The sequence below is a fragment of the Ruditapes philippinarum genome, unplaced genomic scaffold (genome assembly GCF_026571515.1).
Source record: "Ruditapes philippinarum isolate M1 unplaced genomic scaffold, ASM2657151v2 ctg1591_1_1_1_1, whole genome shotgun sequence".
Taxonomy (NCBI): Eukaryota; Metazoa; Mollusca; class Bivalvia; order Venerida; family Veneridae; genus Ruditapes; species Ruditapes philippinarum.
The window spans coordinates 125001-139427 of NW_026853943.1; the positions used below are offsets into that span (position 1 = coordinate 125001).

General features: G+C 31.3%; 3 protein-coding genes across 3 annotated transcripts in view; 1 reads left to right on the plus strand and 2 right to left on the minus strand.

Moving 5' to 3' along the window:
• The window catches only part of LOC132738470 (acid sphingomyelinase-like phosphodiesterase 3b), a 6653-nt gene extending 4447 nt beyond the window's left edge, over positions 1 to 2206 (plus strand). Inside the window, exons 5-7 of the mRNA XM_060725975.1 lie at positions 1 to 178; positions 909 to 1342; positions 2100 to 2206. Of these exons, the coding sequence (XP_060581958.1) occupies positions 1 to 178; positions 909 to 1342; positions 2100 to 2141 (654 nt within the window). The 3' untranslated portion in view covers positions 2142 to 2206. The remainder of the gene's footprint in view (positions 179 to 908; positions 1343 to 2099) is intronic.
• A 2355-nt stretch (positions 2207 to 4561) lies between these two features.
• LOC132738468 (uncharacterized) lies at positions 4562 to 10453 on the minus strand. The gene is made up of 7 exons (XM_060725973.1): positions 10183 to 10453; positions 9557 to 9720; positions 9101 to 9300; positions 8196 to 8352; positions 7578 to 7678; positions 6337 to 7257; positions 4562 to 6125 (listed from the first exon to the last, which is right to left on the minus strand). The coding sequence occupies exons 2-7, from the start codon at positions 9702 to 9704 to the stop codon at positions 5808 to 5810; spliced, it is 1845 nt and encodes a 614-aa protein (XP_060581956.1). The 5' UTR covers positions 9705 to 9720; positions 10183 to 10453; the 3' UTR covers positions 4562 to 5807.
• A 350-nt stretch (positions 10454 to 10803) lies between these two features.
• Positions 10804 to 14312, minus strand: LOC132738469 (acid sphingomyelinase-like phosphodiesterase 3b). Its single transcript, XM_060725974.1, has 6 exons — positions 14235 to 14312; positions 13188 to 13383; positions 12689 to 12933; positions 12094 to 12257; positions 11719 to 11896; positions 10804 to 11579 (listed from the first exon to the last, which is right to left on the minus strand). The coding sequence occupies exons 1-6, from the start codon at positions 14299 to 14301 to the stop codon at positions 11053 to 11055; spliced, it is 1377 nt and encodes a 458-aa protein (XP_060581957.1). The 5' UTR covers positions 14302 to 14312; the 3' UTR covers positions 10804 to 11052.
• Between the last annotated feature and the right edge of the window lie 115 nt (positions 14313 to 14427).

Sequence of the window (14427 nt, forward strand, 5' to 3'; positions counted from 1 at the left end):
GTAATACTCACGGGCCATGTGCCTCCTGGAATATCAGCTCCTCGTGGTGTACGTTGGATGTATGAAAGTTTTAATAAGAAAATGAACGGTATTGTTGTTCGTCATGCAGACGTGATTGTTGCCATGCATTTTGGACACGAACACCATGACAATTTTAGAATCTACTACGGTGCCACAGGTATGTTAAGAAAAAATAAATATATATATATCTTTATTGAACGATAAAAGACACATTATGTCTCAGAAACGAATTTATCTTTACTTCTTTAAAAAGGTCAAACATGGGTTTAATAATGTCTTAATGTTTAAAAATTAAAAACATGCTCTTAATATGAAATTATTTGTCATAAAATAGTAAGATGTATAATAAAAAAAACATATTCTTACAAAGCATTGAATCACTACATATGTACTTATTGCTAAAATGCAACAGAAACAGAAGATTGTTCAGTTGATTTGCTGATAAGTAAACGTTTCCTTTTTGAAACTATAACAAAAGAATAAAAATAAAAAGCAATAGAGAAATGAAAAATAAAAGCATTTCTGATGGATAGTGGGCCTTCAATTTTAATATTCTCTTTTCATTTTATGTCCTTCAATGTTCGGGAGAGTTTTTTAATCAATACAACATATTTAAAATCGCTTTTACCAGAAAATGTCCCAAACGTCGCTCTTCAGCTCATTAGTTTACACACGATAAATAAATAACTTACCGTTATTTCATTGCAATTCTTTTTACAGACCTGATTATGTACTGTCGCCTGCTTTATCTTAATTACTTGAACTTGTTATCCCATTTGTGAATGACTCTGCATGTCAATTACTTGTAAATATCGCCCGTCATAATCGCCCATGAGATTCATGTTAAGAAAATACTAAATCTTCTTAATTTTCAATTGTTTCATCAGGTCCAGCTAAAGTTTGTCTGTTTATTGCACCTTCTGTTACACCTTGGAGATTCCAAATTTTATCACTGAAGGAGACACCACATAATCCAGGAGTACGTTTGATTAAATATGACAGGCAAACGGGCAAACAATTAGACATATACCAGTACTACATGGACCTGAATGCGGCAAACACGATCGGATACGTGAACTGGACTTTGGGTTATCAGGCGACAGTTTTTTATAACATCCCCGATATAACTGCCCCTTCGATGGAAGCTCTTGCTACGAAAATGCGAAATGCTAACAGTCAGGAGTTTAGATCATATGTAAACTGGTACAATACAAACGGTGCTAAGGATTTTTCTTGTGACGCCAGGTGTCATAAAAGTGTCATGTGCGGCCTCGGAAATCTAGAGCTCAGTACGTACAGCGCATGCTTGAAATCACAAAATGTAAGTAACTTCTTTTCGGTCGTTCGCAAAATTATTAAACAAGTTATGCCATTCTCTCTAGAGACTGCAGTGAAAAATAACCTGTATGTGCTACTAATGGTCATGAATGACACTATCAAACTGTTATTCTTTGACAGCCTATGTACTAAGCTTATACCTTGATGTCATCATAACTTGTATGTGTTAGCAAAAATTGAGATGTACATACACTGTCTTTGGTTCTTCCGAGGTATTTACATTGTGTTAAAATAATGCATATACAATGTATAAATTTGAAACTTAATTTCTTTTCTCTCTCATTTTAAAAACATTGTAGGTAAAAAGTTGCCTTTGAGAGTTAAAAGGAATGTAACTTAGTTGTGTCAGCCTTTCAGGCCATTGATCCCTTGTTCGAACCCCATTTTTGTCACAATCAGGTTTTTCAATATGATACTTGACCTGGTTTGACTTAAGAGTTGTTCAAATATGTTATAAGCATAAACTCTCTACCATCGGGTCACATCGGGTTATCGTGTTTAAACAAATCTGAGTCGAGAATATATCAATATGTATGTATTTTAAAGTTTTTGAATGAATGAAATTGTCTTTTTATAGCATTACTTCTATTTCATAAGATACTCAATGATGTGTTTAATTATAAAGGTACATAGAATATCTTTAAAAAAAACATAGTAAAACACATCAATGTGCATACGTTCTCGAGTTTTATTTATATTTTAAGTACGCAATTCATCTCTTTGTTTTTACTATGTTGCAGGTGTTTAACTGCTCGCCAGGAAATTGTCCAATTGTAGGATAGGCAATGGTTAAACTTATGTGTAATCTTATCTGCAAAAGTATGCAATAAACATTACATGATCTGTATGATGAGTCTGTTTTTTTTTATATCAACGGAGTGGTCCATAAGATAACAAGCAATTATCATAGTATTGCAAGCAATCCATAAGTCCCCTACCGGTAAGAGCCCAAGCAACATTCTGAAGGGCCATTGGCCATTCACTTAGGTTCCTATTTTAAGTAAATTTGTTGAAAAAGTTCTTTAAAAGTGATCACAGGAAACAGTTTTTATGTACAGACAGACGGACTGAAGGACACTCTAAAGTTATTTTTTAAACATCCCTGTTATCAAAATATAACATTTTTAAAATCCTATCATGATTGAAGAAGTTGGAGTAAAAATTACCAATTTCTCAAAAAAAAGTCAAAGTTCAAAACGGGCATAATTCTGGAAATAGTCTTGCTAGAGTATTGAACACTCACAAATGTTGAGTGACAATAAGAAACATTTATATGAAGTTTGAAGTAGATACAGTCAGAAAAAGAAGTTATTAAAGAAAACAATGTTTTTTTCATGAAAATTTAAAGTTCAAGGGAGGTAATTCTGATAAATTTTGTGCTAGAGTTGTGAACCTTGTCACATATGATGTGGTTGATGACAAGCAACTTATATTTAAAGTTTGAAGAAAATACCTTAAGAAATAAAGAACTTATAGTGAAAAAACTTAAAAACTAGAATCAGAAATCTTGAAATTCAGTCTATTTGTTGCCATAGCAACCAGAATTTTCAACATAGGAAGATAAAAAAGGATGTGCATAATTTCCATACTCCCATCTACCCATATGTCAAGTTTCATAAACATATTTTCAGTACTTTTTGTGTTATCATTGGATCCAGGTTATGTGTAAAATTTGCCATATTTTCAGTCTATTTGTTGCCATAGCAACCAGAATTTTCAACATAGGAAGAAAAGAAAAAGACGTGCATAATCTCCATACTGCCATTTATCCATATATCAAGTTTCATAAAAATATTTTCAGTACTTTTTGCGATATCGCGGGATCCAGGTTATGTGTATAATTTGCCATATTTTCAGTTTATTTGTTGCCATAGCAACCAGAATTTTCAACATAGGAAGAAAAGAAAAAGACGTGCATAATCTCCATACTGCCATCTATCCATATATCAAATTTCATTAAAATATTTTCAGTACTTTTTGCGTTATCGCGGGATCCAGTTTTGTGGACGGACGGACTGACGGACGGACAGACGGACAGACGGACAGACGGACGGAGGGTAAACCTAAAGTCCCCTCCGGTAAACCGGTAGGGGACTAATAACAATACGAAATACGCAAACAAAATATTTAACGTTCAATGTATATAGTGTGCAATCAGAACATGTAAGATATATTATGTATGTTATCAGAATGTAACTTTAAGTGTCAATGTAGGTTGACAGCTTTATGTAGATAAAGAGAATATTTCCCATAAAGGAAGTATTTGCTTTATGTAAACACAATGAGTTCTTGGACTTGAAAATGTTGACATTTTGAATACATATGCTTTTTTAACAACCCACATTTTACACCTGATAAGGACCTTTACTTTATTGTTATAAACAAGTTTGATTGTTAATCTAATAATTTAAACATGAATGTCAAGAGAAAACAAGATTGTTATATATGTTTCAATGGAACATTTATGCATCCAATTTGTTTACTGTTACAGCGGCATGTATACATACTTGTGCATATTTGATCAAAGTCGTGTGTTATATTGATTTGATACATAATACATAAATAATAGAAGTATTATATATAAGAGATTTCAAAATACTATAATTGAGAAAAGTCTTCTTTTCAATTAAAAGACAAGTATTTGCTCAAGATCAGTAAAGATGATATGCTAGTCTTGATAAACCTACACACTTATTTTTTATATTTTGAGTCGTCATTCATCTGAACACTTTTCCGTGTCCAAGATCAAGGTGATATTGATCTATAAACTACAACGGCTTCAATTATTCAAGATCAGCATTCACTTAATATCTGCATGAGGACTGTATAACGAAGTGTTCTGTAGTCATTGGTCGGATAAAGTATTTGTAGTTTAAGCAATCACGATGGCCTTTACCTTTGATCTACTGACTTCAAAATCGATATTGGTCACATACTTGACCTGCATAATCGTATCTCTTAATCTTAGGATTTAAGCGTTCTCTATTTATTCGTCAGATAATATTTAGGTTATCAAGGCAACGTTGACGTTGTACTTTGTACAATACGTATTTTCAATATGAAGATATTGGGCATTATTATGCACAAGCTTTTCATTTTATTTTCATAATTTATACTATTGTTACATTTTAGTAACTTAAGTTTGATATGTTCAACCATAAAAGAAATCAACCATAATGCTTAAAACACAACAAAAACAATGAACAAGTAATACTCTTTATTGAGAAATTGTCTCGGAAAAAAAAGCTGCCGCATTTACAAAAAGGCAAGTAAAATAAACATGTCAGTAACATTTATCATTATTTCAACTTACTAAAGTTATACAAAATGAATAATATATAGAACACACATTTATATTCACAATTGTTTTTTTTAATTTGTTTTAGTTTAATTGTTTTTCTTTTGTACACATTCATTATTTATATAACAATGAAGTAATTAGGATTTTTATAATGTTTTCATATTTTATCTTTACAAAGTAGAAATAAAACTTAAAAGGGTCACATGAACATTCCATATTTGTAATTTAGCATAATAATTACATCAATAAAGGACGATACATAAATGTAAAATGTGGTTTTCCCGTGTTAGTGCTTTAGAGTTTAGTAAAACAAATGCATATCTAGGATTTAGACAGCACCTTCTTTTGAGGTAATAATAAATAAAATAATTGCCCATTGAATGAAAAGAAAAATGGATGCGAGACACAATACATTAAATGATATAATGATCTTTTATTTTTTGCTTTTTGATAATATATCTGTGGGATATAAGTCTTTCCACATTGTTTTGTAAAATTTACTACTTAAGCTCTTTACATACATGTACAATGAACTATGTAACATAGAAGAACACATAACAAAAGCTTTCGGCTGTAATGTCTGATCAGAATTATAATATGTTTGTTGGGTTGATTTTTGTAAATAATGGAATAACTTGCTTTCCTAAGAGAGTTCATAAATTTCATTTGATTTCATTATTTCAATCGTGCTTTGAAAATATTTGATATCCCAAGTTTCAATTGAATATATTTCAAATTATATTATTAAAAATATACCTTCAATGTGCCAGCGTTTGCTAGTAAGAAAAGAACAAGAGAAGTTTTCAAAATTACAAACATTAAATTTGATAGTGTTGCTGTTTACAATAAAAAAGTTACATATTCAAAACAAGAAAAAACAGTTTCCATAGCTGTAAAATAAATTCAATTCTATTTCAACTCTTATGTCATTTCATCATAACTTACCTTACATAATTGTAAATAAAGTGTGTAATACAAATATAATACACAGATACAATAGGTAACACGTAAAAGCTGAACTATTAAGAAAATAAACAGAATTCGAATGATGTTTTAAAGTCGCTAGATATGCCCCTTTGGCAAAAGGAATGTAAGCAAAGATCGGAAAAGTAGTGTTGCACATGAACATACTTGTTTTTTGTGTAGTTTATTGCTTCTTATTGTGCTTCGTCACAATGTCATCAAATTTGTTTATGTCAACAATTACATGAGTACTTTCTTCTAGAGCAGATCGTAATTCAACAAGATTTGCATCATTGCCTTTACATTTCTTCCACTCGAGGAGCATTTTATAAACGGCATCTTTAATACTTTTTGGATTTTCCATGTCAATGCGATCCAATGTTTCCCGTGGTACTCCTTGAGACACAAAAAACATGAAGTGACCCTTTCCAAACAAGTTTGAAATATCAGACAAAACTACATCGCTCGTTCCCTGTTTCAGTTGCCTTTCGATTTGTTTAATCTGAAATAAAGGTAAATTTCTTTTGTAAAATAAGCATGGTAATTCTTTTTTAATACCAATGTTCGTTTTTCATTCTTCTGATTCAGTTGTTGATATTTAAGAACAACTTACAAAGTCTAGGATATTTTGAAAACCCTCAAAAAACTAACACTTTCATCTTATCTTACTATAATTAAAAAACAAAAATTTTATTACAAAAAATATAAGTTACCTCTGATGCGAACCATGGAGTTAGATATCCTTTCAAATTTCTTACAATTTTCTGGTCTGGGTTCCCTACATTTACTTCTATCCACTCTCCTTCGTCTGTTGTCAAGACATTTCCCAAATTTTGGTTACTTTTTAATTTCACGTGTAGCTTTACAGAGTTTTCTTTTATTTTCATTCGCCGACTATATACTTTCAGTTCATTTTCAATACATTCTCTAAGATTCTGATATTCTTCACTTGAACAACTGTCTGTGCTTTCACCAGCTGTTAGTCCATATAAATATATAGCGGATGTCTTCTGATTTGATGACTCGAACTGAATGACAATTCCCTGAGATTCTTTCGAAAACACAATACTGTCCTTTTTACAGCTTTTTGGACCAGATGAGTGTACTGACCAATCTTTTTCTAAAATGATCTTAATAATGTTTGCCCTAAGATAAGCTGAAATCTTATCTATGCTGGCTACCATCAAAAGAGGGTTAGTGTCTACTTCATACTTTGCCTGCTCAAATTTCGGAAGACAATCGGGGTACACCAGTGGTATCAAAGTTATCATCTTATTATCACGAGTTTTATGAAGTAAGCTTAACTTTCCAAGAGATTCTATGAACGAGTGTCTCTTAGAGTCAATCACTAGTGTCTCCATGTGATTGAAGAAATTTTTCATGGTACATTGTGCCGACTGCAATTTAAGTAGTTCGGTTAACATACTTTGGAATATGTTTACTACCTTGTTTTCTTCAGTACCTTCAGACATGACACTTTCAAATAAATGCGTGCCTGCACAATTCGCGTTTAAAAATTTCTTAACTTTATCGAGAAGGTTATTGCTTTCACAAAAGTCGAAATTTCTGCCGAAGTAAGAATCCAGGAGATTCATGTGAAGACAAACCTTATGGTTGGATATATGTCTTTGTGTCTAAAATAAAAAAAACAAAAACAATTGGTATAGATTTTCCAACTATTTATACATGAGGTCAATATTTATTAATATTCAATTCAACGAATTAAGACTCGAAAAGATCTATGGAAAAGGAAAGGTATAGAAACCTTTGCATATTTACAGAACATGTCTTGTTTACATGTTTGCTATTCTTCAATAATTAATTATTATTATTATTTTTATTATTATTATAATTATCATCATTATTATTATTATTATTTTTTTATCATTATTATTATTATTATTATCATTATTATTATTATTATTATTATTATTATTATTATTATTATGCATACCTCTTCGTTATGAGACGACATTCGAACCACCATCAATTTTGATACGGCTTTCGTCCCAGAGGCATACATTCCTAATTCAGTGAGTACATCTACATAAAGATCTACGCAAAGAAGAAAATAACGTGAACTTATTTAAGATATGATCAAACGTCATTCTAAAAGAAAAAACTAATTATATTTCACGTGTACAGTATTTGCTAAATACATACTTAATAATAAATACATTCGTTAATTTCCTATAAAGGAATTTATTTTGTGAATTAAATCAGTTAATTGCACAAAATTATATTAAAAATATGATTGATATAATACCTATTACTCTCTATTTTTCATGTGTTCAGTCTGAACAGGCAAAAATCTGAACACGATATGACAAGGACATGTGAAATACATAAGACTCAGTACGGAATAGTTTCATGACGCTGTATAATGTAAATGAGAAAATAATCACATAAGCACTTATGCCCTCAACATGATGATGACACTTAAATCAATTATAATGTTCTTAACTACCTTTGATTTTGTAGATCATATATCTAAATTCTTTCTTAAATAAAAATGTTTTCAGACTAACAGCAGCAAATGCCTTCACGTCAAGAGAAGGTCAACTTGGCTTACCTAGGCTGAAACTTTCACTATAAATGGGAAGCAAAATCAAAGCAGGCCATATATTAAGCTTTGAAAATGCAAAGGAGGCAAGCTTTCTGTTCAACCCAGTATCATCTTCTAGAACCATTGCACAAATGTTAATGCTCATCTCTTTATTTTCATCGGACTGAAATAAAGAGAAAACAATTTATATGGAGCAGCACTATGATATAAAAAATACAGTACTATGAAATACTACACACATGTTGTTGTTGTTGTGTTGTTTGTTACTGTTATTTTTGGGGGTGGGCTTTGTTGTTGTTGTTGTTTTTTGTTGTTGTTTTTTTTCGTTTCAAAGTAAGGTTTTATAAGTAAGGTTTTATATTGAATAGAGAAGAATAAGGATGAAGAGAAAAAACATATTTGTGCTTCTTTTCTCAATCAAATGAAAATCATCTGAAATCTTGAAATATCAATTCATTTCTAAGCTCTCTTGTGTTTGATTCATATGCCTTCCAATAATGCAAGTGTTTGAGTTTTCATGTTTATATGATGAATTCTACTTAAGTCGGTGCTGTGGAAGGTAATTTTTAGGGTTCATGAGCAGTGTTATGTATCACTTGTTTATTGAAACTAAACCTTGCAATTTTTTAGTGGTCGAGTACCTAACATATATAGTGTAATTGTATCGGTAACAAAATCAACACGATGTATTTTCTTTATCTGAATTTCACAGAAAAAACAAATCCTATAACATTATTTCCTTAAACTTTACAAGCAGGTTCAATCAAACCGGTCCTGCAACATTTTCAATTTTTATGTCGTTTTGAGCGTTCTATTTGTCGTGTTGTTTTTTATACTGTGGTTGTACCCACTTCAATTTGACAAATAATTATAACTTAAGGTTACTGTTTTGTTTGATATTTTGAAATTACCTCAGTAGGATCTGATTCATAACCAACATCAGAATGTGCATCAATCCTGTCTAGAGATTTTAGTTGTTTCATCTTTGGAGACGAATTCGGTGAAGATTCAAAGCTTCGTTTGGTCGAACATGTCGGTTTACTAAGGTCGAGGCTATTGTCACATTCCATGTCATGATCATCTCCCTTCAAATTGGCCATTGGACTATCATCTGAAACATGTGAAACCACTTAATATATAAGTACTTGAACTCAATGAAACAGTTACCACATAAATGCATGCATGCTGAGTAATATTTAATGGCCGGCTATATATTACTTCAATTATTACATAATGTTTTGAAATTTTTTCAGTAAACAATTCGGGAAAAGTTATGTAATAAAATTTATTGAAAAGAAAGAAACGATGCACGGCAGTATTTTATTACAAGATAAGGTGACAGGTGTTGGACAGTGATAAAAACGTACATGGTGCTGCATGTGTAGTTATGGATAGTTGTAGAAATGTAGTCATGTCTTGGATGTCATGATCTGTTTCTGTCATCGTTCTTAGACAAGTCTCAATGGCCGTTTTGTCTCCGATTATAATAACATGCTTGGCTTCTTCTTTATCCATGGTAGAAACTGGGTAACTGTTAGAATTTACTTTTGATATTACCTATTTTGAGGATGAGAAAGTTGATTGAACTAGAGAAAGTTAAATATATACCACATTATTTACAATTTCAAGAAAAATAACTCAGAAATAGATGTCAATCGTTCGAATAGGAATGAATTTCTCCTCTTATCTTAGTAAATGTCGTTTGATTAAATAAAATACGGTTTTTAGTGCTGTTGAGTACGAAAATGTTTTAAAAACTAATGTAAACACTTAGAATACTACGAAAACATTTGAAACAATTGACACAAAACTCAAATCATTTGAAATGAAGTACATTTCTGAAGCGCAAAAGTACGAAACACTGAACATTTAAAATAATCCTACATTTTATGGATCAATAATTTCATTTTCAGTCCATATGGTAAATGACTTTTTCTGAAAAGGTTATAAATACATTAAAAAATTTAATAATGCAGATAATTCATTCACTTACCGTTTACGCGAATAGTTACGTTAATTCATGTAACACAAAGAATTAACGTTTTTCCGCCATTTTGTCCAAACTAATATTTTGTACAATTAAATGTTACAGTAGCAAATATTTTACTTTACAGTAAATAATATTAATATCTGGTGGCTACATAGTTGATTACATATTAAACTTCCTTCCGGTATTGTATGCGTCAAATGTTTATCCTGCCACAATGAATGCACAACGTGTTTTCCGCTTTCATATAAAAATGTTTACAAAATTATCATTTATTCAAATGAAGAATAACACACATCTAAAAATAGATCTGAAAGTAAACGACGCCATGTTTGGTTTAAATATAGCATACAGTTAATGTTTCTAAGAAGAATATGAAACATATTGATAAAATTGATAAAGTAAAACGAATTGTTATTAAGTAAACACATGATCGTGATAAACAATTTTATCTTAAACTCCGTTGTGTTTGTAAAGTACAATTTTGATAGTTTATACGCTTAATGTAACGATATTATTCTTATTAAATGGAGCAGAACGTCAAATTGTTAATCTTGTTTAAGACATGACGTGGTTGTGGTCTTCGTATTTCAAATACCTCTTCAGTGAAAAATACACACATATAAATTGATTTAATAAGGTTCTTTAATCAACAGTTATTTTAATTGGTATGATAAGTGTCAGGTTCTATATAATTATGTAAAGAAATGAAAATAATGAAATGTAACTAACATCTTTATCTACATATATCCATACAAATAAAGTGAAAAACTTTTTAAAGTGTTAAATATTAGCATAACTTAACACACATTTCTTCTCAAAATGAGTAAATTGAATAACTTAAACAAATGTCTGCTTTTATATGCTTTCGACAGTTTAGAAGTTCATTCTGAAAATAGCAAAACAAAGCACGATAGAGAAGACAAAGTACAAAGATGATGTGAATACGCTGTTGGATCCATTCACAGCAGACAGACAGTTTGTAAAAGACGCTTTATCAATGAATCGTATTCCACACTTCACTGTTTTAAAACACGTATCATTGCACGGGAATTGGTCGGATGTGTTAGCGTTGGTGTTATACCAATTCATGTATGCTTTGAACACTTGATTTGAAGCAGATGTCATTTTATCATTCAGCTCGCCCATTGACTTTGGAGTTATATCTGGTATCCCATACAAGCTAGTTGCGTTGTAACCAAGAGTCCATGTCAGCTTATTATTAGCATTTGCAGAATTTAGATCAGCATAATATTGTAAAATATCAAGCTGTTTCCCAGTCTGGCGGTCGTATTTTACAAGTCGGGCACCAGGGTTGTGGGGTGGCTCAATTTCTCCATCTGGAAGCTGATAACGCCAGGGAGTGACAGAAGGGGCAAGAAATAAACTAACAGCAGGGGTACCTGAAGTGAAAATTATTATTGTTAACGAACTCGTAGCTATATATCAATAAAATATAAATCTGGGAGATAGATATCTATTCCAAAAATGAAACATTTAAATGACATATGGTAAAATAAACAGATACAAGTAAAACCTTACCGGCTTGGTTGTAGAAAAGGCGGAAACTATCGTGATGCTCGTGTCCAAAGTGCATAGCAACAATAACGCTAGAATGGCGCAAGACAATATCAATAAACTTTTTATTAAAAGCGTCTGTCATCCAGCTGACACCTCTAGGTGTTGTATATCCTGGTGGAACATGACCTGTTAGGATTACCTGAAATATGACGTTGGTGTATCAATAACTATCTGAAAAACTAACTGGCAGCACGAAAACTATTTTGTAAAAAAGAATTTCTAAAACATGTGCCGAAGATAAGATGCATCAGTTTTGTTTGAATTCATCTCCATTGTGTATTTTGTCTTACGTACATATAGTACTACATACATCTTTTGCAACTGAATTGTACGTACCTTTTCATTATTCGCAGTTGCGTTAGTTAGAACAGAATCAAGCCAAGCAAACTGGCCAGCTGGATCTTCTAGATCCACAGTAAGTGTGTCTTTGGTGTAATACATGTTAGAATTCATCGCTACAATTCTTATACCAGAGTTGGTAATGGTTGTGTAAAATCCACCTGAAAAAGAAAGTATATTTTATTACAATCTACTGATTGGTCTAGATCTACAGTTTCTATTTAATTTGTTAGTATCTTATTTCGAGAAATCTTGCATTTTGAAACGTTCAGTGTGGTTATATTTTTCTGGTCCTTCGGGATCATTGATTCGAACACAATTAATTGTTGAAAATTGAATACCGCTCAAGCCGGTGCTAGGGGGCGTAATGTATTGATGTTGCACTTTTTCATTTACCTCCATGTACTGACTCAATCAAACCGAGTCTGCAAATATTAATGTAATTTTGCTGTGATGAATGCTTCCGAGGGGCCACCCTTTCCCCAGTTTTTTAACTATTCAACATAACTTTTTTTAATATTAGTATTTCGTAACTCGTTTACTATCACAAAATATAAAGTTTCAATTCGATTTTAAATATAAATTATTTTACCTTTCATAAAGTTGGAATCTTGACTTGCATCGTTGATCCAAGACTTCCAAATAAGATATGTTGCGTTGTAAATTTCATTGTTGTGTGGAGGAAATTTATGCTTTGGATGGTAGTCATGATTTCCAAAGGTAGCATAAATAAGTGTATTTGGAAACGTGGATTTCATAAGATTTGTGATGTTTCTAACGAGCTCTTTGTTTAAATCTGTGCTTAGATGACTGCCATCAACATGAGGGACTGTATCACTGAGTAAATAACAATGTTAAACATTACATCTATAAATCCACATGATTGAGTGAATAATATTATAATTGTTGTATGAAATATACAATAGTATAAATTAAGTTTTGTGTATTTCTATATTGTATAATATGATAAAATCGAAATAGAAAAATTCAATCGAATAAAACTACAAGTCACAGTTTATATCCTAGCTCATCAACAATGAAAACTGTCCTATAATACAATATTAAATGGACGAAATTGATATTTTATTTACCCAGTCCATAGCATAAAATCAACATCGCTTTTCAAATCTTTTATTCCTGTCACAGTTTCTTCTACAAGCCCCCAAGGAGAATCACACCATTGGTCTCCAAACATCCCTGGCTTACTTATATTCATTCCATTACAGGATAACTGGTCAGTCCAGTACGAAAAATCCCAGTGAAAGTCGGTCAAATGCCAGAAGTACCCTGAAAGTGTTTCGTGAACCTTATCAGATATATGTTAAAATGCCTGTTGCAACAATTTAAACCCTCCTGTTTAACCGTTTGTGTTTAGCTTCATAAATCACAGGTATAATTCAAATTTATATTTAAAGCAGCATGTCTCCAGATACCGGCTGATTTTCTTGCAAATTTTGAAAATGTAATAAAAAGTAAAATACAAAAAAAAATATTGTAAAGTCATCAAAGAAAATAATTTACACAACTGAAAGTAGCACTTACAACCCATGTAAATTACCAAAAAAAAGAGGTCAAAATATGCAAAAAGCATTTACTGCATTAATAACGCATAAGAAATATGATAAAAATATTTCAAAACCGGTCATTAACCGCAGATAACATGGAAATTATTTTCTTTGACCTACTATTTCTTAAAAATTCAGAACTGTTTCCTCAAGTTTGATTTTCTTGAAATAGTTTGGCTGATTTGGCGGCATGCAGCTTTAAATGAGCATGTGTACGGAAGAGGAAATATACAGCTTTATATGAATCATATATTGAAATAGTTTTCCTCTTTAAATCACAGGCGTACGGCACATTTGCCATGCCAATAATGGTAAAATTATGATAAAATAATCACCCCTTGATCATCAAGAACAAAATTACTATCCAGCACCCGTTTACTATATAAAATATATACAACATTCATTTCATCAACAAAAAACATATATTTACGTAAAACAGGGAAGGGATTATGATTCATAAATTGATCATGTTTTACAATGATTTTGTACAAAGTGTTTAAACTATGTACAGGAATGTATATGTAAAATGTTTTATGAATGAACAACATAATTATGATAATAAATGTAACTTACCAACATCAGCTGAGCTTGTAGAAAATATATAACCGGATATAAAACACACATAAACGAGTCGGTTCATTATGGCTGCTTCTCTTTAAAAGGAAGTGAAATATGATTTGTTATATGACTGGGCTGGCTGTTTGAGTAGATTTTATCAAGTTGTTGATATAATAACATTAAAGTACTTGTAAATATTTAACGAGTT